General features: G+C 50.4%; 1 protein-coding gene across 3 annotated transcripts; it reads left to right on the forward strand.

Moving 5' to 3' along the window:
• Positions 1-398: 398 nt before the first annotated feature.
• On the forward strand, positions 399-27,416 carry GABBR1 (gamma-aminobutyric acid type B receptor subunit 1). 3 transcript variants are annotated; one of them, XM_017657454.3, is made up of 23 exons: positions 399-529; positions 910-991; positions 1,643-1,846; positions 2,585-2,770; positions 4,076-4,096; positions 5,498-5,658; positions 9,283-9,417; positions 9,806-9,976; positions 11,014-11,115; positions 11,545-11,610; positions 12,060-12,251; positions 17,269-17,511; positions 18,189-18,252; positions 19,479-19,556; positions 20,878-21,028; positions 21,488-21,620; positions 22,687-22,803; positions 22,882-22,989; positions 23,370-23,463; positions 24,164-24,291; positions 24,830-24,958; positions 25,150-25,293; positions 25,972-27,416. In XM_017657454.3, exons 2-23 carry the CDS (start codon positions 910-912, stop codon positions 26,143-26,145), a joined length of 2,883 nt encoding a protein of 960 aa, XP_017512943.1. In that variant the 5' UTR covers positions 399-529; the 3' UTR covers positions 26,146-27,416. The 3 variants fall into 3 exon arrangements, with proteins under 3 accessions (XP_017512943.1, XP_017512945.1, XP_017512944.1); XM_017657456.3 differs by lacking the exon at positions 9,806-9,976; XM_017657455.3 differs by lacking the exon at positions 4,076-4,096.

A 27,416-nucleotide genomic window follows, 5' to 3' on the forward strand; every position in this document is an offset into this window, starting at 1 on the left:
AGCTCCTCTGCCTTTGGCTCGGGTTCCCCTGCCGCCAGCCCGGTTTCCAGCAGTGCGGCCCCGGGAGCCCGCCGGTGGGTGCGGGTGCACCAGCGTTTCCTCCGCCCCTACCTCTCTCCGGCGCGGTGGGCGGTCCAGGGCGGGGCCGGGATCCGGGGCGGCTCCCGGGGCTTGGGTTGTGGGAGGTGCCCTCTCCCCGGTCTCCCCCCTCTTGCCCCCGCCCTGTCTTCTCCAGCACCCTCCTCCTTCCCTCCGCCCGGGAGCTTTCCCCGGTCCCCGGTGCCGCCTCCTTCCCTCCCCGCTCCCCGCTTCGGCGGCTGCCGCCGCCCCAGGGAAGGAGAGACGGGGGTGGGGTTTGGGGGAAGCGAAAGAGGAGGGAGAGACCCTGGCTGGGCTGGAGCCCGGATTCGAGAGGAGGAGGGACGGGGGGAGGGGAAGGTGGAGGAGAGAAGAGGGGGAGTGGGGAAGAGCCGCCGGACCTGGGGCCTTGAGGCCCGGGAGAGCCGGGGAGCCGGGCCGGCGCGCCGAGGTAAGAGCCAGGGCCGGAGAAGCAGGGCTTGGAGAGGGCGTGCGGGAGAGGCCGAGCGGGGGACCGGGGCTGGGGAAGGAATCGGGGAGCGCCGAGGCGGCCGGCCTGGGGAGCGTGGATAAGCCGGGCTCGGGCGAGCCGCAGGGGCCGCGGGCGGGGAGGCGGTGAGAGGTGGAGTCCCGGGAGGGTGGGGGGCCGAGGGAGGCAGGAGGGTGGGGACAGGAGGAGGGTGGGGACGGGCTCTCTCCTCCTCTACCCCCACCCAGCCCCGGGCTCCGCCCCCGCCGCCTCCGCGGGATGTCCTCCGCGTCGCAGGCTGCGCGGGGCCGGAGCGCGGGAGGCGGCGGGCCGGGTGGCGCTCACGGCCGCCTCTCGCTCAGATGCTGCTCGTGCTGCTGGCGCCGCTCTTCTTCGGGCCCCCGGGCACGGGCGGGGCGCAGGCCCCCAACGCCACTTCAGCAGGTGCACCCTTCTCCAGCGATCTCGGTCACCCTCCACCCCACTTCCCGTCTTTAAACCCCTCTTCCCTGGTCCTTATTACTCTCCGTCAGCCGGTCTGACAACCCCGCCTGCTCGGCCCCACTTTACTACTCTTGACCTCCTTTCTATCACCCCACATTGTCACCCAGCTCGCCTTTTCCTCCCCCCCACATTACTACACTAGGCCACCTTTCGGTGACCGCACCTTCATTCCTGGCCCCACATTACTACCTCAGCTTACCCTTTCCTTGGTCCCACATTGATGCCCAGGTGGTCTTATAAGACTGCCCCCCCCCATCCGAATTCAACTCAAATTTGCTCACCAAAGATACTCGCATACCCCTTCACAATTTCCTAATTACTTTTCTCTATTACCTCCAACCAGCTTCCTTCCATCCCCACTTGTGGGCTTCCTTACTGGCCTTACCCCTGGTTCATTACTCTTGGGTCCTTAGCCCAGGGTTATGTACCCAGCCCCACTCCCACCTCCCAGCATCCCATCCCATCCCCTTCCCTCTGTTCTCCACCTGCCCATTGACCACTCCCTACGCTCCCCTGCTTCCCCCTGCTGATCCTGCCTTTTCCTTTTTTCCCACCATTCCTCTCTTTATGCCTACTGGGCTTACCTCCCAGGCTGCCAGATCATACACCCGCCCTGGGAAGGAGGCATCAGGTACAGGGGACTGACTCGCGACCAGGTGAAGGCTATCAACTTCCTACCTGTGGACTATGAGATTGAGTATGTGTGCCGGGGGGAGCGCGAGGTGGTGGGGCCCAAGGTCCGCAAGTGCCTGGCAAACGGTTCCTGGACGGATATGGACACACCCAGCCGCTGTGGTGAGTAGCCTCGTGGAGTCCCCCCTCTTCAAGGCCATTCCTCTTCCAGCCAAATTTAGCATTATGGCTTGCAAGTCAGCGCTTTAAATCCAGTGTAACTAAATTCAGAAACACATTTATTGGATCACTGCTATGCAAAAAGAACTTTGCTGTGTGCAGTTGCAGGCAGTGAAGTTAGCAGCCTGCACATTTCATTTCATTCTCCATTACGTCACTGCCGTTGATAAAATAACTTGATTATTCATCTTGTGAATTGTTCTCTTTGAGGAATATTAGCGGATTATGCAAAAACATACTAAACTGACCTCATCACATTTTCTAATATTTCTATCCGCAATGCAGAAATCATATATCAAGAAACAAATCCCCACTTAACATTAATATAAGCTGACTATAATAAGAAATCAAATTTGATTGTGCGTCTAAAGTTACAAACATCCACAATCTCAAAGCCAGAGAACCGCCCACTGTAGCTGACTTTGAGTAGATCCCATTTTATGTGCTTATAGCTCCATCTTGGGTTCCTACAATGGAAATGCTTTTTCCTTTTTATTTGGGGAATGTGTAGATGCTTACAGGGTTGAGGGAGGAGGGGAAGCTATCCAGGGGAATCCTTTTTACACCTGTTTCCCGCAGAATAGGATGCTGTGGACCCAAATCCAAGTCTGAGCCCCTTATTTTTCAAGGGGAAGGAGACTTCTCCAACTTGCCTTTCTTTATTTTGCTATCTCTCCACAGTCCGAATCTGCTCCAAGTCTTATCTGACCCTGGAAAATGGGAAGGCTTTCCTGACGGGTGGGGACCTCCCAGCTCTGGACAGAGCCAGGGTGGATTTCCGGTGTGACCCTGAGTTCCATCTGGTGGGCAGTTCCCGGAGTATCTGTATTCAGGGCCAGTGGAGCACCCCCAAACCCCACTGCCAGGGTGAGGGGAACAGCTGCCTGCATGCAGCTTGCTTGATAGATGCTTGTGAAATGATGGGAGAAGGGTGGGGTGCCATACAAAGTGGGGGGTTTTGGGGAAGCAGAGGTGAAAGCCCAACTCTTTCCTCCATCCACATGGCTCACACTTCCTGCTGCAGTCCCCAGTTTTCACTTTACCTACATTGGGGGGCTTCCTTCCTTTTGCCTTACTCTATATCTTCTTCCTGCTCTCAATTCTTGGGTCTCACGTTTTCTCTTTTCCTTTGTGAATCTTACCTTCCATCAACCTTCTTAAGGTTTAAATACTCTAGTATTCCCCAGCCTAAATACCTTTCTCTGAACTTAGAACTTTCTATGCATAACCCTCTTCTAGAATTGATCCTCCTTATTCATTATATAAGTGAATTACTATAAAGACTCATAAACAAATCATATGTCATATTTAGAAAAATTAGTAAGACTGGAAAGAATATCTGGGGTGGAAAATTATCAGGGTAAAAATTTAAAAGACAAAATTGGGGGCAGAACTCTCAGAGCATGAATGGAGTGGGAAGAGGACAGTCCTTTCCCATACTCCCAGACACCCTCCATTATTCCCCTGGGGGAACTAACTGGCCTTGTGTCCACCACCTTTTTTTCCATTTAGTTCTGCAAACTTCCCTTTTCTCTGGGCACCCAGATTCTCCCTCTGCAGTCTTGTCTCCCGGGATGCAGGAATACCTCATGCTTCCGCTACCCTCTTTCAAGATCCTCAGACCTGGCTTTCCTCACTTTATTGTTCTGCTTGTCATTTTACCATTACATTCTGGAAATTGGGAGTCCTGTGTATTTACTGTAAAGCCAACAGAAAGTTCAGGGTTCCTCATTTACACAGGCCTCCTCCTGTGCTCTAATAATGTAGAGAGCTCCAATTGTTCACATAGTCACAGATTTTTGTAAAAATTGAAAAAGTAAGATATTTTAACAGCAATAAGTTAAAACCAGTTGTATTTGTAGTTAGTAATTTTTTTCTTTTAAAGAGAAACCCCCAGATTTTATATTTAGGCTCCACAAAACCAGTAATCTGCCCATAGCTTAGCTGTTAGCACTCCTGTCTCAAATTCTGTTGTCCTATTAAAAATAAAAGAAGAAAACCAACCCACAGCCCCACCTTGCTCTTATCCCCAGGCACCCTCCCCTCAGAAATGCTTCTGCTCTTCCCCGTCTTCTTCGGCATGGACAGGTGTGGGAGGGGGCTGGGGATCAGGCCAGGGAAGCTGGGCGCCAGTGGTAACTCTTCTCTGATTCTCGTCTTTCCTGCTGCCAGTGAATCGAACGCCACACTCAGGTGAGATCAGAAACCCTTACTGCGCGCACTGTAACCCCTTACCTCTCACTCTTCACCCTCCACCCTCAAGGGTTCTGCCCTTTAGGCTGTGTGATCTCGCCTGTCTCCCACCTTCCCCCACCCACTCCAATTTGGAGCTCGCCCCTTCTTTCCCTACCTGTTTCCTGTTTCCAGTCTCGGTTTTTTGCGAGGCTACTGTCCCTCCCGTCTCCCTGCTTGGCTGCACTTCCCTCGGCTCCGCCTCCTCCCAGACTGTTTCAGCCAAATGGCAGAGTCCCAGCAGGGGGCGGCAGGGTGCTGGGAGTCCCTGAGCTTCCATCTCGTCTTCCTCTGGGGCGTTCTTTCCGACCTTCTCTGGCTCCTTTTCCTGTCTGCCCCCTTCCTAGGATTTCACCTGACGGCTCCGCCCGCCCAGCCCACCCATCTCACTCCCGGTCAGGCCTCACTCTCCCTCCTGCAGTGCTTCCCTATGTCCTTTTCTTCCCTGTACCGTTTGCTTCTTTTTCATCCCAGCTCCTATCACCCTTAACGAATCTGCTCCCTACCCTGCCCCGGTCCCCCTCCTCTATCCCTACGCCCCATTTTACAACACCCCAGCCCCCAACTATCTCTCCAAACTGTTTCCCTCGCCCCCTTTCTCACAACCCTCAGACCTTTACCCCACCTCTTCACACCCCCATTTCCGACACTCGGGCGCCAGCCCTTTTTCTCTAGCATCCCACCCTCGTCCCTCCCTTCGCCCTCTGGCCTCCGCGCCTTGGTCTCCCGCGGTTCCCTCCCGGCACGCCCCTTCCCTGTTCTCCCCTCCCCTAGTGTCCCCTTGGTGGGACCCCTTCCTTCTCCCCAGCGATCGCGTCCTCGCGCTCTCACTCCCCGGCCCTCCGCGGGTCCCCCGCGGCGCCCGCCTGCCGCCCCGCCCCCTCCCTCCTTCCCCAGCCCCCGCCCCGCCCCCCCACCGCTGCCGCGCGCCGCCCGCCGCCCGTGACGTAAGCGCCCCCCGGCCCTACCTCTCTCTTCTCCTCCTCCCCTCGGTCGGTCGGTCAGTCCGCGAGGAGAGTCCGCGGTGACGGTGCGGGAGACAGAGCCTTGGGGGCCTTAGGAAGCCAACCTTGCCTGCTTACCTGGGGCTCTAGACGCCTCCTCCTCACAGAACCAGGGATGGAGGCGCCTCCTCGACACCCCCTCAGCAACCCTCCCCAGGAAAAGTGTCCTCCCTGAGCTACCACTCCCCAAGCGGCTGCTTCCGCCCCCTTCTCGCAATGGGTTCGGGGGTCCCCTCTGCGCGGGCGGGGTGGCCACTGCCGCTTCTGGTGGTGATGGCGGTGGGGGTGGCTCTGGTGTGGGCTCCCCACTCTCATCTCCCGCGGCCTCACCCGCGGGTCCCCCCGCACCCCTCCTCAGAACGGCGCGCAGTGTACATCGGGGCGCTGTTTCCCATGAGCGGGGGCTGGCCCGGGGGCCAGGCCTGCCAGCCCGCGGTGGAGATGGCGCTGGAGGACGTGAATAGCCGCAGGGACATACTGCCGGACTATGAGCTCAAGCTCATCCACCACGACAGCAAGGTAGCCTCGAACACGGGACTCGGGGGTGGGGGGGTGCTGGGAGGGGCAGTGGGAGCAGGGGACCCGCTGCACTTGCCTCAGTCTGAGTTGCTTCTGGGATTACAAAGTAGACCCCTTCCCTGTGTGACCAGCAGGAGATGGGCTGGGGGTGCGAGCTTGGGGAGAGTAGCAGCTGCTGGAGATTCAAAATGAGGGTCTTGGAGTTAAAGATTGTTAGTCATGCTGCTGGGCCGACCCTTCTGCTCCCCCAAACCCATGGAAGTACAGGGGGGTGGGGAGACCGGTCACAGATTAGGATACAAGATGATCCTGATCCTATGGGGAGTAAACTAACCCTGGGATGGGTTGGGTGATAGAAGGGATGTCAGAGGTAAGGAGCTGGATTAGGGGTTTACACTTACCATAGTAACAAGGTAAATCTTGGCAGCAGGTTGGAGCTGGAAGGAATAGGAACTGAATGAGGAAAATTTTGAGGGACTTGAGCCCTCCAGTTTATCACAACAAACAGCAGGGTAGCTGTGAGCCCTACCTGGCTTCTCATCCCTCCATCCCCAACCTTGTTGAGGATTCCTGGACTGTGTGACTGTAAGGCATATTGTGATTGGGAAAGGAAGACAGAGGCTCTGAGAAAATGATTTGAATTTAGAGGTCCATGCAGAAGCCCCCACTCTAGCCCTGGGATGGAGAGGAGTCAGGGTATGGGGAGGAAAAAGAACAGGAAAGAATGGCAGTGGGGGAGGGGAGCAAGAAGGCTGGGAGGGGTTAGTGAGATCCTGGGGCATCCAATGGAACTTAGGTCTTGAGTTTCTTTTTCTTACAGCACTGTGGTCTCCAGGATGTGAGAAGGGAGATTGGGTGTAGGATTAGGGAGGTGGGGAAGAGGAAGAGGGGGAAGGTAAGAAACTTTGGTTGGGGACCAGAAGGGGGGCGGTCCTATAAGATTTCTTTCCCACCCCTATTCCTTTTATGAATAAGTGGGAGTATGGGGAAGAATGTGGCACAGGGGGAGGAGGAGATTTGGGACTTGATTTACTGTCTCTGACATGTGGCCCTAAAGACTTAAAGGATGAGGTGGGGAGTGAAGTAAAGCACAGAGCTGAGAATTTCCTCATCCCCTGCACCTGAGGTAGACTGAGTCTTTATATTCATTCCTTAGACCAGTGATCTATACCTAGAAATCGGTATGAGGGAAGAGGTGGAAGAAGTGGGGATTGAAAGTAGGGTGCTTGGGGAGAAGAGCACAAGGACTGTTAGGAGCTTGGAGAGGCAACTTCAAATCCCTTCTGACACTTTCACAGTGACTCTCAAACTTCATTGTACGTAAGAGTTACCAGAGGAGTTTGTTAAAAATATAGATTCTAATCTTTGGTCAGGGATGATTGCCAAGGATCTGCATTTTTCCAATAAAAATCCTGTTCTCGCGGAAGCCTTTGTAGCTAACCCCAGGATGCCTATGGGAAGAGCAGCAGGGCTCAGTGCAAGAATTAGGTGTTAGGATGAGAGAGGTAGGAAGAGAAGTAGAGGGGCAGATTTGATGGAGGGGTCAAGCTTAGGAGAGCTTGACTTGGAGGTGATTGACTTGAGGAGGCGGTAGGAATATAGGGACAGAGGCAGGGAGGGATGGATGCAGCTTTATGGGGCCCACAGGGAGCTAGGGGAGCCTGTGCATGAGCTCAAACTCATCTACTGTGACAGGTGATTCCCTGGAGTTGCTGGGGAGCAGATGGGGGACCTGAGAGAAGGGAGATGGGGGAGGAAAGAGCAGAGGCAGCAAGGGGGAGATGGAAAAGCAGACAAGCTGGAATGTGTCCTTTCCTGTTGCAAATCCGGGTCCTTGGGAGAGCAGAGAGGGAGGGGAGCAGAGGAAGTATTGGGGAGGGGGTGAGAATCACATGGTGGAGGAAATCCGCAGTGTTAACTGGGGCATGGAAGGGGGAAAGGGGGAAAGGGCTGTAAGCAAAGATAGGGGAGGGTGAGGAAACAAAAGAGGAGACATTGGGGTAGCATATGTTACCGTGTTTACGTATATATCTTATATGTTCTTTTACATCCTCATTGTTCCTACCAAGCTTTTCTTCAGACCAGAAAGTGTGGAGTGACATGGGGAGAAGCTGGGGCAAGGTTTGGAGTAATAGCTGGGAGGGCTCAGGAAGGTGGAACCTGAGAATAGTAAAGATACACAGAGGTGCCGAGGTCGGGGGATGAAGAACCTTCAACAAATGTGTGGAGCACTGCCCTTAGCAGGGGGAAGGGATGGGTGCTGGTTTTTCAGATTTGCCCGCCTGTTTCCCCTCCTCCAACTTCCCAGTGTTCCAAATGTCAGGCCTCAGTGGGAAGTGAGCAGGCTGTAGGAGGCCTTTTTTATTTCCTTGCATCTTGGCTCTCCCATCCCCCCCTGCCCCATTTCACTCTCCCCAGTCCCCTGTGCCTCCTGCCTGTGTCCCCTCAGCCCTGGCCCCCCACTGGCTTCCATTTCTTCTCTACCTCGTTGGGGCTCCAGCAGCTTCTGAAATGTCATGGTCAGCAGGTATGAGGGAAGAGGTGGAAGAAGTGGGGATTGAAAGTAGGGTGCTTGGGGAGAAGAGCACAAGGACTGTTAGGAGCTTGGAGAGGCAACTCTCCCATTTCCTCTCCTGCTCAGCCTGCTGTCACTATTAGTGCACACACCGCCTTCCCTTCTTTCAGCTCAACCTCAGACAGCCCCAAGCCCACCTTCCCTCCACCACCCCTGCCCCTTACCTCATGTTTCTAAGCTCCAAACATCTGCAAGGACAAGAGTCTGCAGGAATATGAATACACCCTCCCCAAGTCCCCAGACAGCCTCCTCAAAGCCAAATCAGGAAAATTCCTCCCTCTCCCCTCAACCTTCCATTTTTTTCTCCCTTTTCTCTTTTCAGGGCTATTGATAAATATTAACAAGAGAGAAAGGGCAACAAGACCACTAGGGGGTCTGGCTCTCCTCCTGCTGGGGCCTGACATTTGACGGGTCCATTAGAAAAAGAAACGCTCAGGCATGGAAGTGGGGAAGAAACCAGATGCATTACAGGGTGCTGAAAGAGAGAGATGGAAAAGTAAACAATGCAGAGCTAGAGAGGAAAGGAAGCCGAGGGGAGGAGAGGAAACGGGGTGGGGAGCAAGAGCAAGAGCAAGAGCCAGCCCCGTCTCCCACTGCCTATTTCCCTCCTGCTGACCATGACATTTCAGAAGCTGCTGGAGCCCCAACAAGGTAGAGAAGAAATGGAAGCCAGTGGGGGGCCAGGGCTGAGGGGACACAGGCAGGAGGCACAGGGGACTGGGGAGAGTGAAATGGGGCAGGGGGGGATGGAAATGGGGGAGGCGCCAGGGGGCAGAAGGAGGGTGCTCAACAAATAAGAAACTGGACAGGAAGAGGTGTTAGGAAGAATAAGAAAAGGGTGATAATGACAAAAGGGGTTCAGCAATGGGTTGGGGAAGTAATAATGGTCAGGGTGGAGAAGGGGTAGTTGAAGAAGGGTAATAATGACAAAAGGGGCTTCCCCATGGGTGGTTGGAGAAGTAATGAGGTTTTTGGAGAAATATGCAAGTAGGATTCGGGGGTGGTCGAAGAGCACTAGGAGAATCTATCCTTACCCTGTCCTTATTCAGTGTGACCCAGGCCAGGCCACCAAATACCTGTATGAGCTGCTCTACAATGACCCTATCAAGATCATCCTCATGCCTGGCTGTAGCTCCGTCTCCACGCTTGTGGCTGAGGCTGCCAGGATGTGGAACCTCATTGTGGTACGTGGGGCTGGGTGGGGATGAGGAGGTGGGGGCGTTCCCTTTGTTGCTGTACTGAAGAGAGGGTATATTGCAGGTTTGTATTTAAGAAGACTGAGGGACCTGCTTCCAAGATTCAGAGTTCTTTTCAGACCTGAGCTATCGGCATCCTAGCAACAGTGGCCTGGCAGAGTTGCTGCTGACCCCATTCTTCATCAGGAGGAATTGAAGTTAGAGCAGTGAAAGAGCATCCGGGTTGTGAGGAGTGTGCAGGCCTTTGAGAAGCCAGTTTCCTAGGACAGAAGTAGGGAGGCTTGGAGAGTGGGAAAGAGATGCCCAGAGGCAGGGAAGGGTTGAAGGAAGGGCTCTGAGTGCCATGCCCCTGCCTGCACTGTTCCTGTCCCCCTAGCTTTCCTATGGCTCCAGCTCACCAGCCCTGTCAAACCGGCAGCGCTTCCCTACGTTCTTTCGAACGCATCCATCAGCCACACTTCACAATCCCACCCGTGTGAAACTCTTTGAGAAGTGGGGCTGGAAGAAGATCGCCACCATTCAGCAGACCACTGAGGTCTTCACTTCGGTGAGGAGGGATGGGGTCAAGGGGGCATTTGCTCAGATTTCAGTGGAGAGCGATGTGCCCCGGCATTCATTTTGGGGGGAAGATTGTGTTTCTTTGTCAGAAGAAGACATGTTCCGAGTGGTTTAAGTGCATGTTCTTCCTGTAGTCACAGGAATGAAGTTTTCAGGATCCTCTCTAACTTTTTGGTTTTAGAACATTTTTTCCCCTTTGATGTTCTGTTCCCCAGACAGACTCAAGATGACCCAGTTCAATTAAAGTAGGTTCACTCCAAATTGAGACAAGATGAGGGAGTGAATAGGAAATAGGAGCCCAGGGAGGTAGCAGATTTCAGAGTCACTCAAGGGGTTGGGTATGTATACGAATGGGACCTGAGGGAGGAGAGAGGGCAGGGGAAGGAGAGGGAGGTGGGAGAGGAGAGAGAGAGGCAGACAGATAAGCTCATGCACATGGTTCCAGGGTGATGGGGACAAACAAGGAGAGGTGGAAGTGGGGAGAGGGAACTTTGTGGAAATTCAAAGAGAGGAATTTCCGGCTCTCTGCCTGAAGAAGACAGTTTGCTCTCTCTCTTTTACTCTGTTCTTTGGATCCTCTATCCACTCTTATATTCAGTCGCCCTTTAATCCTGCCTCTACTGTTAGTTATTCAGGGCATTCTTCTCTGCTTCTTCTGTCTGCCCACTTGCTTCTTAAGGTTGGCATCATCCTGTCCATACCAGACCCTACCCCACCTTCTCCTGCTCCTTCTGCTGTCCTTTCCCCTATTCACGCTGTCTGGTAGGAGTGGGATGAATGGACTGACTTCTCTGGGCTCAGAGCCTCACGAGGGGCTCACTGTGTACCTTCCCACATAGAAGCCACATCCTAAGACTCCTGATGTGCTCCGTTGATCTCTCCCCACCCTGGGGACAGAGCTGTTGAAAGAAGGTGCAGAGCTGCTGTTCCTTGGCTCTGACCATGCAATTTTCAGATAATATCTCTGGTCTTTTACCCGACTGTGCACCCCATGTTTTTTCCATTTGTTTCTCATTCCTACCCAAGACTCTGGATGACTTAGAGGAACGAGTGAAGGAGGCTGGAATCGAGATTACTTTCCGCCAGAGTTTCTTCTCCGATCCAGCTGTGCCTGTCAAAAACCTTAAGGTGAGGTGGCTGGGTGTGGTGGGCACAGTCTGCAGAGAGACCAGGTGGGTAGGGAAAGGTGGTGGCTTGGAGAGGAGAGCCAGGCAGGAGCAGGTGGTTATTTTGGTACTAAGATATAACTGATATATAACATTGTGTCAGTTTAAGGCATACAAAGTGTTGATTTGATTTATATATTGCCATGTGATTACCACTCTAGCATTAGCTAACACCTCTATCATGTCACATAATTTTGATTCTGTGAGGCAGTAGCAGCTCCTGGGGAGGTTCAGCTCTATCTTCTAGTTGACATTTATCCACTATGCATTGAATAGAACCCTGCACTCAGCACTTTGGGACAGGAAATCAAACCTGCAGATGTGCTCAGCTTGGCCTCTCTGGCATGTCCAGGCCTCCCTCAGGAGCTCTGTTTCTCTCTCCATTCTGTAGCGCCAGGATGCCCGAATCATCGTGGGACTTTTCTATGAGACAGAGGCCCGGAAAGTGTTTTGTGAGGTGGAGTTGGAATCCGAAGAGGGAGGGGGACTGGGTGGGCTCTTTGCCTTGGGGGGTCTCATGGTATCTCCTCTCTGCATCTCTGCTCACGTTGATAGCAAATGATCTGAGCTGATTAACAAGAGGCCCCCGTTGGTTGGCTCTGACTCCCTCTCTTGGCTTCTCACACACATGGCACTTTGTCCAGATCTCATTTTCCTGCTGCTTTGTGTTTCTGAAGGAATCCATGAATCCCCTCTTTCCTGACTGTCTGGAAAAGACCATTTAGAAGTAGAGGCTGCAGGGGAACTCAGGAGGAGTGGTTGAGCCTTTCCTACTGCTCCCCAAGACTTGTAGAATTTTCTTTCCAGTTCTCTGCTCTTCTCTGATTCCCAGGAGGCCAGATAGTGTCAAGTGAGGTAAGACAAGAAAATGAACAAAGACCCAGTCCTCCTCTCCTCTGCATTCAGGTGTATAAGGAGCGGCTCTTCGGGAAGAAGTATGTCTGGTTCCTCATTGGGTGGTATGCTGACAATTGGTTTAAGACCTATGACCCATCCATCAACTGCACAGTGGACGAGATGACCGAGGCAGTGGAAGGCCACATCACCACTGAGATTGTCATGCTGAACCCTGCCAACACCCGCAGCATTTCCAACATGGTGAGAGTGTGGGTGCCAGCTCACTTAGAAGCTGGCACAGCCAGCACCTGGGCAGGTGGAGAGAACTTAGGGAGCCTTACAGGGGAGGGGAGCAGGTGTGGCATTTGCAGGTACAGGTGGGCAGAGGGCCTCAGCCCATCCAGAACTTGTTTATGTTGCATTTCCTGTGATTTCCACCTCTGCTGTGACTTCCTTGAGCAGGAAAGAGAGACAGTGGTATGTTCTGCAGGCCCGGATGAGTGAAAGGGCCGTTACCATGGAAACAGGGAGCAGTTTGCAAGAAGTGAAATAAGGGAGAGGCGTTAATGATGATATAGATGCTGTATACGAAAGCACACCTTTACATGAGCACTGTTCCTGGGCAGAAATACAATTTACTTTCTCGGCGATTTCAGAGCACTTTAGAGTTGCTTATTCACTCCTGATGGATACTCAATTAGCTTGGCTCCTGATGTTTTTTGAATGACCCTCTTTTAGAATTTCAGATACTTTTGAAATCACTCATCCCCAAGAGCTGGTTAGTGACAGGCCTAGAGATGAAAGACACATCTCTGATTTGGCAAGCCTGGGGCAGCCCTGTAGTGAGGGGACAGTGAGTAGGGCATGACAGGGAAGAGGCTCCTTCCTTGCTCAGTGTTACGTCTTAAGGAATACAAGAATCTTGGGTGGGCTTGATGGGCAACTGGTATCTGCTTGTTATACCAAGGGTAGCACAGGTGTGAAATACATCTGAGTGAGTAAATGGTTGTAAAGCCCCTGAATATCTCATTAGAACAAATTTGTGGTATTAGTTGCTTTTGTGTAGTAAGCCAGGAGCTTAGATGCATGATTTCAGTGATCCTCACAGCAATACTCTGACATAGATTTTTCATTTCCATTTTATCAACAAGGAAAGAGATTCAGAGAGGTTAAGCAACTTGTCTCAGGTCATGTAAGTATTGAGTGGTGAAGCTGGAATTGAATCCTAGTTGAATCTAACTGCAAACCACTCTGTCCCATCACCTTCCATGGGAAACAATGAAGTTGGACGGAAAAGTTTGTACTTTGATTGGCTAACAATCCTTTGCTGGTGGCAGTTTTTGAGCAAGGGAGAAAGAAGATTCAGGAAGTTTATTCTGGCAGTGGGTTGTGATGGAAGGGTCAGTTGCCACATGGACTCTGATCACAGACACTATTCTTGAACAGCCCAAGGGACGCTGTTTAAGATATCTTGGTTTAAAAATGCAATGAAAAATTCTGGAAGGTTGTTTTCCTACAGAGCACCTCAGAAGTGAGTCCTCAGGAACCTGGGGAGGTAGAAGAGCTGGTAACAAAAGCCAAAAGCCTTGCTGGTGTCCCAAGCCAGGACCTGCCATGTGTGGTTTCTACCCCATAGTAGGAAATAAAGGAGCCCCTGACAGGAAGTATGGATTTGGTTAGGAGTGTAAAGGGATATCTGGGCTTTGGAGTAGGATGAGTTGAAGGGTCTTTTTCTAGCTCTTGTTCTCTAGAGAAAGATGGTGCCTGCTTTTTAAGGCCATAGGACTTATAGGGACAGCAGGCCCACTTGATAGCCTAAAACACCAGGTGGAGAAGCCAAGATTTTCAAGAGGGTAGAAGCAGCCTTAACAATGGACTAAGGAAGAGATTCCAGATGAATCAAACAGGACCAAGAGAAGTGGGTCAGAAGCAGGTTGTACCTGGGGACCCAGAGCCATTGAGATTTAGAAAAGAAGTAGAGTTGCCTTAACTCATAGTATGGCCTCAACTTCAGATCAGTAGTTCTCAAACTTGAGCTTCTATTAGAACCACCTGGAAGGTTAGTAAATACACAGATTACTAGGCTCTTTCTTCCCTTGAAAGTTCTGAGTCAGTGGGTCTAGGGTGGGCCTGGGAATTTACATTTCTAACAAGTTCCTTGGGAATGTTGATGCTCCTGGTTTGGGGATCACATTTTGAGGACTGTTGATTAGACCAGGACTATTTTCAACCAGAGGTTGCAATATCTAGGGATAATTTTGATTCTCATACTGATATCTAATGGGTAACCCAAAAATACTTTCAAACATCCTAAGGTGCACCTGAGAGTTACCACCAACAGAGAATTACCCTGCTCCAGATGTCAATTGTGCAGAGATTGAGAAACCTGGTTTTAAGCATGGTTAGGAGCCAAATAGGATAAAGAGGGTTAATGTGGTTTGAGAGAAGTGTAGCTCAAGGACCAGGTGGGAGGTGGCATTACCTGGGGATAAGATTCTCAGCAGATTGTCCTGGGATACAGGTCCCCTCAGTCTGGATGAAATGGAAAATAAAAAACTGCCTAGGATACACATTTTAGATAGTGGTTGAGCATCCATGCTCACATACAAAGACAGCTAGGCAGGGCTGTTAAAAAATTAATATCATAAATTTGTACTCGCTCATTCCTGTGACTTGTGGAATTTTTGGTTTTTAGTTTTCTTTAAGCTGCCTAGTTAACATTTCCATTTGAAAATTTAAAGCATGTCTTTCCTGACCTAAGGGGGAAGATTATTTTGTAACTTTAGTCATGCTGGTTGGGGCCGGTGTGTGTGTGGGGTGGGAGGGGGGGAGGGGGATCAGTGGCGCCCCCAGTGGCCAAGCGGGTTAGTGGCGGTGACCTGGAGCCAGCAGAGAGTCTGAGGATCTAGGCGGGGAAGGCATCACGCAGAGCAATTCCATATGGGTGATTTTCGAATGCAGTATTTACTTGAACTACAGATTTGGATAGCCTTGGAGGTTGAAGAACTACTCAGAAAGCATCAGCCTAGCGGCTGTTTGCCCAGCAGGTACTCTTGGAGAGATGCATTTCAGTTTGTGCAGGCAGTGTAGGGGAGTTGGGAAGAGTGTGGACTTGGATGCCACGTCTCCTGGGTTTGAATCCCAGTTCTGCCATGTACTAGCAATATGACTTCAGGGAAGTTAAACTCTTCTGTGCCACAGTTTCCTTATCTCTAATGGGCAGTAAACCTCACTGGATTATTTCAGTATTAAATATTGATATTGATATACATACTTTAGAGAAGTGCCCAGTACATTTGTAAAGACAATATAAATGTTAGCTATTATTATTAACATTATTATTATTAACATTAAAAGGACTTGGTAATTTGAGAGTCTAAAGTGATCCTGAGGCTTCAGTCTCATATTGGGAAATGTTGGGGAGTGAGGAAAATCGAGCTGAATCTTAGATATTTTAAATTTGAGATTATTGATCATGCAGCTACAACATCTAACATCCTTAGAGATGTTGGAGATATAAGACTTGGGATACTGAGTTGGGTTATAGATCTGAGTATCAGTGACAAAGATGAAAGTGAAAGAGGGAAATTCACAAAAAGAAATGTAACTTACTTTTTACCCAGCATTCTATATATATTTTTATTTTATCCGGAAAACTCTTCAAGGTAAGTAGTATTATTCCCATTTTAAAGCTGAATAAACAACTAGTGAGATTTAATAACGTGTTTGAAGTTATGCAGAAGATTGGTGGATTAATTAGAATTGGAATCCATCCATCTGTGTTACTTACCCATCCAATGGACATTCTTTTCAGAGACTTTTTTTTAAAGCAGTTTAAATTCACAGCAAAATTGAGAGGAAAGTATAGAGATTTTCCATATGCTTCCTGCCCCTGTACATGCATGGTTTCCCCCATTCTCAGCATTCCCCACCAGAGTATTTATGACTCATCACCCTCCACTGATGCATCATTATCACCCAGGTCCATAGTTTACATGAAGGCTCACTCTTGGTGTTGTACCTTCTGTGGGTTTGGACAAATGTATAATGTTGTGTCCATTGCTACAGTATCACACAGTATTTTTACTACCCCAATCCAGTGGATATTTGTTGTTGGTCCATTATGGGCAGGGCACAGTGCTGGATGCTGGATTAAGAGAGGAATGGAACCTGATCCACCCTCCACGTAGTGAAGCCCAAGCTGTCTGTCTTGTAGGCCCAGGCTCTTTCCACTGCACCACCCTGCCTGTCCTTTGCTTTTCCCACTCCCCCATGTCTCTAGAAAGTTGAGTAAAAAGAAAAATGGGCAGATTGTGGGTAACAGATTTTTATTAGTTCCTAATCCACTATTCATTCCTTCAGTAGAGTGGGTATATGTTAATACATTCCAAATCTAGACAGTTTTGTAGCACCCTTTTTATTGTGCCTTGTCAAGAGGTAGCCACTGAACCATTTTTGGTAGTGTTTCTGGGAGTTAATGGCAGATGTGATTTCCTCCAGTGCATGGAAGACTTCTCTAAAAATGTAAGCAATTTACCTACAGTTATTTAGCCCAAAGAAGGTTACTGCCACATGTAGAAATTCAGGTCTCTAGACCTATTTCATAACAGAGTTAAGGATGCTGTCATTCTTTTTAGCTTTCTTGGGTAAAGAAGATTGAGGGTTGGGAGGGGTGTGGGTAGGGATTGACTAATAGACTTTAAAATATGAGGGGTATTTCTGCAGTCCTCGATCTTCTGAAAACCCTCTAAGAGAAGGTAAACTGAAAGCACATGAGAATGGCAAGAAGGTAGCACATTAAAAGAAGTCTTCCTGGCCGACAAGCAGTGAGGCTGAGGTGTCACCTTTTCTAGGATCTTTCAGGATTGTAGGAGCTGTTAGGTCCTGGGCCAACACTATAGAGAAAGTCTGAGAAATGAGAAAATCAGTGTTGCAATTCTTTACTGGAATATCTGTATCTTTTGCTTTGCTCTATCTCTACTTTCTGTCCTTTGCTATCATTATGCAGAGTATCTATAGTCATGAAACATCTCTCTTTGTAGTTCTGCACTAGCTGTATACACTGAGACCATTGGACCCACTAATCCCTGCTGCAGTCTAGTAGCTCCTAATCTAAGACAGACACATGGTTATAGTTAAAGATTTTGAAAGTACATATGCTCAGTCTGATGATGTGAACACAAACCACGCATTCAGGTTGAAGTGTTGGAGCCAGAATAAGATACCAAATCCCACTCCTCCCTACTCCAATCCTTTCTTCCTATTCTTCTCTTCGCAGACATCCCAGGAGTTTGTAGAGAAATTGACCAGGCGACTAAAAAGACATCCTGAGGAGACAGGTGGCTTCCAGGAGGCACCGCTGGCTTATGATGCCATCTGGGCCTTGGCATTAGCCCTGAACAAGACGTCTGGAGGGAGCGGCCGCTCGGGTGTGCGCCTGGAAGATTTCAACTACAACAACCAGACCATCACTGACCAGATCTACCGGGCGATGAACTCCTCGTCCTTTGAGGGTGTCTCCGTGAGTTAGAACAGCTTCCTTTACACTCCCCTGGCCTCTCAAAGAGAGACACATCACTCCTTCTCCTGGAAACATGCATTCTCTGTTTCTCTCAGTTACCTCTCTGCAGTAATCAGTCTCAGACCAGGGAAATAGGGACCTGCAAACCAGAAAAACACAAGGGACTAGAAGGAAAACTGGCGTATTATGTTTCTTTAAACCCCTCCTCCCCTCATTTCTTCTTAGTCCAGATATTTATGAGTCAGATGACAATTATAGAATTTTAAAAGAGGAAACAGTCTAAAAGATCAGTTCCTTATTCCTCTCAAATTAGCATCCAGAGGATGCTAGCAGGGGGAATTAGCATCCAGAGGATGCTAGCAGGGGGAATTAGCATCCAGAGAGATTTGGTGACTTGCTCCGGTCACACAGCCAGAAAGCGAGGTTTCCTGGTGCTCTATCTGGGGATTTTTCCAATTCAAATCCCAAGGGTGAAGCTTCTTTTAAAGAAGAATAATGTTTCTAGAATCTAGGGTATGGGCATCTGGGATATGTCCTATATGCAGGCAATGCCATAAATAGAATTCATTCAGAAGCTCAATTACATCAAAAACATAAGGATTCAAAAAGCCCTGATGTTCTCTCTCTGCTCTTGCTTTTTTGTCCCCTTTGCCTTCCTCCATGTTTCTCTCCCTCAGGGCCATGTGGTGTTTGATGCTAGCGGCTCTCGGATGGCATGGACACTTATTGAGCAGCTCCAGGGTGAGCAGGCGTATGGGATGGGGGAGGCTGGGGGCCAGGCTGGGGCTGGGCTAGGACACTGCCTGGGAGCAGAACAGCGGGAGACATCACACGATTGCCTTGGTGCCTCCCCATCTCCTGCCCTTCTCTTTTAACTGTGTTCATCAAGCTTTTAAATACTAATAATAATGATAAGCTGAGGTATGAGTAGGTTTCTCTGAGTTGCAGTTGTGTTCTTGAAAGGAGGCATGCAGACTGAAAGCAATGACTCTCTTTTCCCAGTGGCTTCCATTTTAATTTCAGAAATTTCCCCATGGTGTCTTGGGTTGAGACTTAGTGACTTGTCAGTTACATACCCGTGGGACTCAAGGAAAGCTGAATCTAGGAAACTTGCTAATTTGAATTCCTTGCTGTGTAAACAAGCATTCCTAACTTTTCTGTAGTATGTGTAGTTTGGCTTTTCTAGATCACATTTTCTTGTATCTTAGCACACTTACTATTTGCAAACCTTGTGGGACTTAATTTTTCAACTCTACACCACCTCAGCCTCTGTGCCACAGCCAAGAGAGCCATTTCTTGACCTCCTGTGGAAAGTTTCTTTCTTTCCTTCTCCCTACCTCCACATCCCCTCAGATCTTCTTTGTAACCAGGGCAAGAGGGAATGCATTTCAGCCATGCCGAAAGGGGTATGAATTGGCCTTTGAAGGAAAAGTCATGGTAACTGGGGCAGTGCTAGAACAGAAATCTTGGGACTGCCTGATTTCACTTGGTGGCTCTTTAAGAGGCAGACGCAGTTGATTTAAGGAGTTAGAACGTAAGCCAGCAGAAGAGAAAGTTCTGAAATTAAAATGAAAGCCATAGGGAAAATAGCTCCTATGGTGCTATCATGAGAGAATAGGCAGAGATGTTTGAAGCTTTAGAAGCCAGAATCAAAGTGAGAGACATCTTGCTGTGAGAGGTGTGAGGCGGTGGAATGGGTGGCAGACATACCGTGGAGCCTTCTTCACCAATGGGCTTTAACACACGTTAGTCTTTCTTATTTATGTTGCCTTGGGATCCATGTTTATTGCTTTTAAGTCAGAATGCTGATTCAAACGACCTCAGGTCTTTCCAAGTATTCCTCAGGGGCTTAGCTGAAGGTAAAACCAGATAAGCCATGGAAAGCTGCTTTGGGGAAGTGGGAAGTCGGGAATGCCTAGGAGCAGCCTTCCACCTACCTGTGGTCACCCCTATCATCATGTGCCTAGGAGGCAGCTACAAGAAGATTGGCTACTATGATAGCACCAAGGATGACCTTTCCTGGTCCAAAATGGATAAGTGGATTGGTAAGTGGATCCTTCAGTCCCTCTCAACAGTCAAGGAAAAGGGTTAATGAATTTGAGTGAGGGTGGGGTTGTAGGTGCCATTAGGTTGAAAGGTGCCATTAGGTTGAAATGTGCCAGGGAGATGGGCCGGGTGCCAGGGTTAAGAGAAAGGGATTAGAACCCCAGGACTTGGGTAGGGAAGATGGGTATATTCAGAGAGGGAATGGGCGATTGGTGGCAGTGCACTATTAAAAATAGTACCTCCCTGGGGTAACTGGGTATTAGAGGCAGGGGTTGGGCAGGGGGCAGGAAATGGAAACTCCTTTTGGGTTTCCCAGATGTTCTGTTGCCTTGATTTATCTAAACCAGCTGCTTCAGGCCTAGAGTTGACTCTTCATCTCTGTCAGGAACTATAGGAGTGGATGCAAAACCTCATATAATTGTCTTCTGCTAAAATGTGCTTTAAAGAGAGAAAAAGTAAGCAACTTGTCCTTGTGTGCTTGGTGGTAAAAATTATAGGAAATGGGAAAGATACTCAGTGTGGGCAAAAGAAAGGACCTATTGGAAAAATGAAGGGTGGCAGGGTGTGGGAGGGGAGGCACAGCCATTGAAGACAGCAGCCAAGTACACTATCCAACTGAAATCTAGTAGTTCCCAGCACTGCTGGGGTTTGAAAAAAAACTTCTTTTAATAATTTGAATTTAGGACAGTGTTCTGTTATTGCTATAAATGCTTCATGGCCTAAAATGAACTTTTTTTTTTAAGCTAAGCAATTCAAAATTAGCTGTTTCCCCCCCCCCTGTGAACTCTGGCAAATTTGAGCTTCCCCTTAATAATAACTGGAAAACACCTTTGGGAATATCCCAATGCCAGGGTCAAAATCAAAGATTAGTTGTTTTTTTCCTAAGGTGAGGAGGCCTGACTAGATCATTTGAAGCTCTTTAGCTTTATGATCCTACTCTAGTCTTTGGCAGCTTTTGATTTGAGTTACAAGAGACCTCATAAAATTTGTGTCTATGCTATCCCCTTCTTTCCCCTCCCATTTTCCTTTGCGGCAAGAAAGACAAAAAAACACCACAACAAACAATAACAAAAACTCAACTTGGGTGAAATATCCCAGCCTCTATCTCCATTTCTCATCTCGTTTCTGACTGCTTCCTCAGAGCCCCAGTGCAATGAGTGTCCAACCCAAAACAGCCCCTCCTCAGGGCGTTTAGGGCCGCACGTTTTCAGAGCTGAAGGCACAGGTGTCCATTCCTTTGTTCCCTTTCTCCTTTCTCGCCTTCATTCCTTTGTCCTTCCTTTTTCTTCCCCTCCCCTGACTCTCCCCTGTGCCATGCAGGAGGGGCCCCCCCAGCTGACCAGACCCTGGTTATCAAGACATTTCGCTTCCTGTCACAGAAACTCTTTATCTCCGTCTCGGTTCTCTCCAGCCTGGGCATTGTCCTAGCTATTGTCTGTCTGTCCTTTAACATCTACAACTCCCATGTCCGGTAAGTTTCTCTGCTGACATTTTCCTTGTCCTGTCTGCCTCTCCAAGACAATGACATGCCCCTTGAGGGAGAGAGAATAAAACCTGTGTAACTCCTGAGGTCATGTATCATTGAGGTTTTCCCTCTGACTGACTGTTTTCCCAGTGACTACTGAGAATGGAAGGGGGAAACCAGATAGAACTCCCATCCCTGCTCCAGAGCAGCTAACTGAGAAACAAAAAGGCATTTGGGGTCGCGTAACACAGTGCGGGACTCTGAACTGTGTCTGCAGGAGAAGCCCTCCGCAGACCCATTGCCAGCCCCTTGAGGGAGCTGGCCTTGTCTCCAAGGTGGCAGTGCTGGCTATAAGCCTGCCTTTTCCCACCGCCAAGTGGGGTCAGGCTTTTAGAGAGCTGAGCCTCCCAGAAGAAGATGGGTAATTTTACTCTCTTCCCTCCCCGCTTCCCGCCTCTGCCCTAGTTATATTCAGAACTCACAGCCCAACCTGAATAATCTGACGGCTGTGGGCTGCTCACTTGCATTAGCTGCTGTCTTCCCCCTTGGGCTGGATGGTTACCACATCGGGCGAAACCAGTTTCCCTTTGTCTGCCAGGTGAGGAGGGGTGAGTGGGCAGGTACTCGCAGAACATGACTCTCCACCCCCTCAGGAGTGCCTGCTGTGACTATAGTTCCATGCTTTTCCTTCTGTTTTCCCCAACTCTTGTCCCTGTTCCTTCTTCCAGTGTCACCCCCTGGTCTTTGCCTGGCTCTGTCACTTCTTTTTTCCATTCTGTAGTTCACTTGTTAGTTCTGAGGTTGCCATGGCATGCTTTGCAGGGAAGAGGGGGAGGTGTTGAAGGCAAAGGAAGGGGGTCTGCACAAAGAGCTCTTGAACAATGATGGCTTGTCTGTGATGTGGGGGCTGAGAACAAGAACTGCGGACTTCCCCTGGGAGCCTCATTTGTGGTTTGGAAGGACAGATGCAAAGATCTGAACCAACAGCAGAGAGAGTGGGGGGCAGGGCCACTGTTACACAGGGAAGAGGCCATTTGGGGCTTCTGGTATGTGGAAGGTTTTGGGGCTGTGGAGAAAGACTGGCTTCTGTAGCCCTATTTCCGTGGTTCTCTGTTATCCTTATGAGAAACAGGGAAAAGGGAAACCCACCCTTTCCTCTGCCTTTGCCTGTCCTGGTCATACATCTATGCACGTGGCATTTGCACATAAAGCTTAGAGCATTTGCGCATAAAGTTTAGAGCTTCCCTGTCCTGAGTGGGACCAGAATACAGTGGCAGAGGGAGTACAACATGAGTTGGCGATCTGCACATAGTGCTGTGGGAGCAGACGAGAAAGAGGTTCCCAGAGCTGTGGAGTGGACCTCAAAAGAGCTGGCATTTGAATATTGAAGGATGCATGCGATTTTGTCAGCTGGAGAAATTAAGGACAGTTGCTTCGGGGGCTAGCCAAGACACAGAAGATAGTAGATCAAGGGAGAGCCAGCAGTTAAGCATGGCTGGAGCGTGGGGTAGATGAGGGCCTGGAAGACAGCCTGGGAAGATGGGTAGGACCTTGTGGTGAAGGGGCCTCATGCCACATCTGGGGGTGTTCAAGCTGCAGCCTGTAAGCATTGGTGAGTGGTCACTGCCTTGCTATATTCTGTCCTGACCTCTCCCCTTTCCTAGGCCCGTCTCTGGCTCCTGGGTCTGGGCTTTAGTCTGGGCTATGGCTCCATGTTCACCAAGATCTGGTGGGTTCACACTGTCTTCACAAAGAAGGAGGAAAAGAAGGAATGGAGGAAGGTGAGGTGCTTCCTATCCCTCAGTCCCTAGCTCCTTAGCTTTCAGGAGCCCCCGACATGCCTGTGTCTCTTTACCCAGACCCTGGAGCCCTGGAAGCTGTATGCCACAGTGGGCCTGCTGGTTGGCATGGACGTCCTCACTCTTGCCATCTGGCAGATTATGGACCCCTTGCACCGGACCATTGAGGTACCGCTTGGGAGGAGGTGCTGAGGTCCGAGGGCTGAGAGGGGCTCCCGGGTGGTCGGGCCATGAGAGTGCTTTCCAGCTTTCTGCATATCAGCAATTTTACTCTCCTTCCTAGAAGGAGCAGCATTAGAGGCCACTGGATTCATCTGAAGAAAGGAAGTGGGAAGGGGGATTTAGGAAGGATGTATAGACTTCCTGGGCATCATGGAAAAAGGGGGAAAAGCACTTCCAAGGTGTTCAGGAAAATGCTCCTGCCTGCAGTGGGACTTGACATTGTATTGAGGGTCTCACAGGAAAGAGTCAGGGAGTCATGGACTGAGCAGAGGTGGGGAGAGGGAAGGATGACAACCATCTTTCCTGTGGCCCTGTTGCTCCCTTAGACTTTTGCCAAGGAGGACCCCAAGGAAGATATTGATGTATCTATTCTGCCCCAGCTGGAGCACTGCAGCTCCAAGAAGATGAATACATGGCTTGGTTTGTAGGATGTGGGGGAAAGGGACAGGGATAATGGGCAAGGAGAGTAGGTTGGGAGGGAGAAAGGTCTTTGGAAAAAGAGGTAGAGGGTTTATGTCAACCTAGTGTGAATGTTCTCTTTGTCATTTTCTTTTGTAATGTTTTCTGAGAGTGGGGAGGGTTGGTCTGTTTCTGTGAGGAGCTTAGGGTCTAAAGCAGAGATGAAGCAGAACTGGAATTCAATGGAGGCACCAGTGAAGATGTCCTTGTCTTCATCTCCAGACCTGGCACCATCTCTCTGGTCAAAGTAAGACCAGAGCTTGAGGGCATGGGTTTAGGTCCCCTTGGCCATTTTAACATTGCTCTGATCTGTGACCACAAATGGCAAACCTAGCCTCGGCTTGGAAAGCTGTCTTCCTGAGCCTGACAGTGTGTGGCCCCTTCCCTTGCCTGACTGAAAGCTGTTCACAACCATCATCTCCTTGTGTGGCAATGTTCTAGTCCTAGGAAGCAGTGAGGTGTGGATAGTTTGGGTGGATGTTGGGAAGAGTGGACAGGGAGGGATGTGCTAGGTCAGGGGCTGGTTTGGGGATGAGGCTTTCCTTTTGTTGTGAAGCTGTAGAAAGGAGCATCAGTAGTTGAAGGACATGGAGAGGATCATCAGGAGTGAATGGGAGTATGGAGGTCTTGTTGCCCCAGTGACCCTTCCCTGCCGTCCTAGGCATTTTCTATGGTTACAAGGGCCTGCTGCTGCTACTGGGCATCTTTCTTGCCTACGAGACCAAGAGTGTGTCCACTGAGAAGATCAATGACCACCGGGCTGTGGGCATGGCCATCTACAATGTGGCGGTAAGCTCCCTGAATACTTGGCATCGACCCTGGGACCGACTACAGCAGCCCCGTGCGGCAGCCTAGGAAGAATCAGGTGTTAAATCTGGGGTGATTGGGAGGAGCCTCAAAGAGTTTCTAATGCCCTCGATTGGTAAAGTCCTTCACATATGATGGAGTACACTACAGACACTAACTCATCTTAACACAACCACCCATTGAAGTGGGTATTAGTATCCTCATATAAATGAGAAAGTAGAAACAGGCTAAATTTTAGCTTGTGACTCACAGGCCAGAATCTGAATTGAGTTCCTGCTAGTTATGCCCAGGGAGTGACTTTTGAGGACTCTGAGTGTGTGCATAGAGATCCTGGGAGGGATTGACCTAGAGGAAGAACTTGTTTGGGACAGTTTATTTGGTATTCTTTTCCATCTGGAGTTAAGGATGATCTCGAGTTTGGAAAGTTCACCAGGAACCTTTCCTCTTGGATTCCCTCCTGGGGGAAGAAGACCTTAACCTGAGCCTGCAGACCTGAGATCCACACATGTTCTGTCCCCAGGTCCTGTGTCTCATCACAGCCCCCGTCACTATGATCCTGTCCAGCCAGCAGGATGCGGCCTTCGCCTTTGCTTCTCTGGCCATTGTTTTCTCCTCCTACATTACTCTGGTTGTGCTCTTTGTGCCCAAGGTGAGGTTCTGGGCATTCTCTCACCTCTCTAGCCCATGCCTCTCATCCCTTCCTCCCAAGATTCTGTTCCCCGCCCTTTGTGTTGGGCCCCGCTTGTTCCTCTCATTTTCAATTCTTCCAACACCATCCTGCCATCAGCTAATCAGACATAGTTCCCCTCCACCATCCCACGCCCGAAACATTACCCCCAGATGCGCAGGCTGATCACCAGAGGGGAATGGCAGTCTGAGGCGCAGGACACCATGAAGACAGGGTCATCGACCAACAACAACGAGGAGGAGAAGTCCCGGCTGCTGGAGAAGGAGAACCGCGAGCTGGAGAAGATCATTGCTGAGGTGTGCGGTGGTGGTGGTGGTTGTGATGGTGGGGTTGGGAGGCCTGCGTCTCAGGTTAGGTTTGCTGACATAGTACCAGATGTGGGGAGTGAGTGCAGGACGACAGGGAAGAGAAGGCTGAGCAAAGGTAAAGTCTTGTTGGCCTTGGCAGCTGTTGGGGGCTCTGGAGTGGGAGCTGCCCTGGAGGCCAGGGGGTGCTGCGGGCTGTGGGTGGCAGGTTGTGGGGGCATCCCTGAGCTGACAGAAGGCCACACTCCGAGCAGCTGGATGTTTGAGTGCTGTCCTGTAAGGGGGATGTGGGCAGGTACCCTGCCCCTCATGTGTCCACACACCCAGGCTGTAGGTTGGGCTCCTGCAGTGCCAGAGTGGGGGAGCAGGCATTCACCGCTGCTTTGGTGCAGATGTGTGCCTGAGTTACTGGAGGCTGTGTGTGCTGACCTCTCTTCCCTTCCCTTTCCCACTCTCCGCCCCCACCTTTATTTCCCTTACCTTCACTGGCTTCCCCCCTTCTGCCCTCTTGGCTTCCCGTGTTCTTTATCAATTCCTTAATTTCTTCTGTCCATCCACCCTTATATACTCCCCACATTTCTCTCTGCTGTTCCTCCCTTCCATACCCCTCCCCATAACCCCTGCTGTGACTTGCCCATTTCCTTCTCCCAATTGATTCTCTTCCTCCAGAAAGAGGAGCGTGTCTCTGAGCTGCGCCATCAGCTCCGGTCTCGGCAGCAGCTCCGCCCGCGGCGCCACCCTCCGACACCCCCAGACCTCTCAGGGGTCCTGCCTAGGGGGCCCCCTGAGCCCCCCGACCGGCTTAGCTGTGATGGGAGTCGAGTCCATTTACTTTACAAGTGAGGGGGTGTGAGGCAGGCTGAAAGGGAGAGGGGAGGGTTTGGGAGGAAGCAGGGCCCCCTCCCATCCAATCCAATCCCATCCCATCTCATCTCACCTCATCTATCTCTTGTAAATCCACACACCCCGCTGTGAGTCTGGGGTTATCTGGCTTTCCAGGACGCTTTTCTGGAAAAGTAGACCCTTTTCCCTGTTACTCGTTCCCACACCTTTATATCACTACTTCATGTCTAGTTTGTGCCTGCCTTGAAGCCTGTCCCTCACCTGCTCCTGGGCAGCCTCACTGCCTACACCTCTCCCTTCTGTGCAACATGCCCGTCTTGTTGCCGTGACAACGCTGCTGCTCCCTTTGCAGCCAGCAGGGGTCTCCCCCAAGTGCTCTTTCCTCCTTGACGGGGGCTTCTCTATTTCTCTCCCCGTTACAGTCTCCTTCCATCCTGCCTGCCACTCCAAACATCCACTAGTTTTGTCCCTCTTGAGTTTTGCTTCCTCGGCGAACTCACTGCCCCTGCCTCTGCTCTGGGCTGCACATGCTTCCTAACACCCTTGGGTCCTCCCTCCCTCTGGGCTGCATATGCTTCCTAACACCCTTGGGTCCTCCCTCCCCAGCTTGTTCCCACTGCCGTGCTCATGTGCACATGCACTTCCCACGTTTTCTTCACCCTCCCGTGGGCATGCAGGCTCCTGTGTATTCCCTTCACTCGTGGATGCACGTGCCCCTCTTGCTGTCACGGGTGTACCATTTGCCTAGTGTGCTGAGCCCTGGCTTCCAGACTTGGATAGTCCTTGGTTTATACACACACTTTCCCTGTGTACTCATGGTACCTTGTGTACTACCCTCCCCCTTTGCACCTCAAAATCATTGTGTTCTTCCAACAGAGCCATATGTACCTGCCCTGCACACTGTTATGCACTTTTCCCCAATTCATGTTTGGTGGGGCCACACCCTCTCATCACACTGTCACACTGGGTTTTGCTGGAACTTTCCCCCATCTCACCTTTGCATTCATGTACTACCCTTAATCCACACCGAAAATCATCCTTCCCAAGAGGGTTGCCTTTGGTTTTGTGTTTTTCTGGAGCTATTGAAACGGGGTCAGGTTTGGGGAGCTGCTTCCGGTGGGTAGTTGGTGAGAATCCTGACCAAAGGAGGTGCTTGACTGTTGACATGAACAGGTGGACCTATGGGGCGGGAGGTGGTGTTCCTTTCATACTGTGGTGTTTCTCTTGGGGAAGGATCTCCCCCAATCTCAATAAACCAGTGAACAGTGTAA

This window comes from Manis javanica, chromosome 16 (assembly GCF_040802235.1).
Source record: "Manis javanica isolate MJ-LG chromosome 16, MJ_LKY, whole genome shotgun sequence".
Classification (NCBI taxonomy): domain Eukaryota; kingdom Metazoa; phylum Chordata; class Mammalia; order Pholidota; family Manidae; genus Manis; species Manis javanica.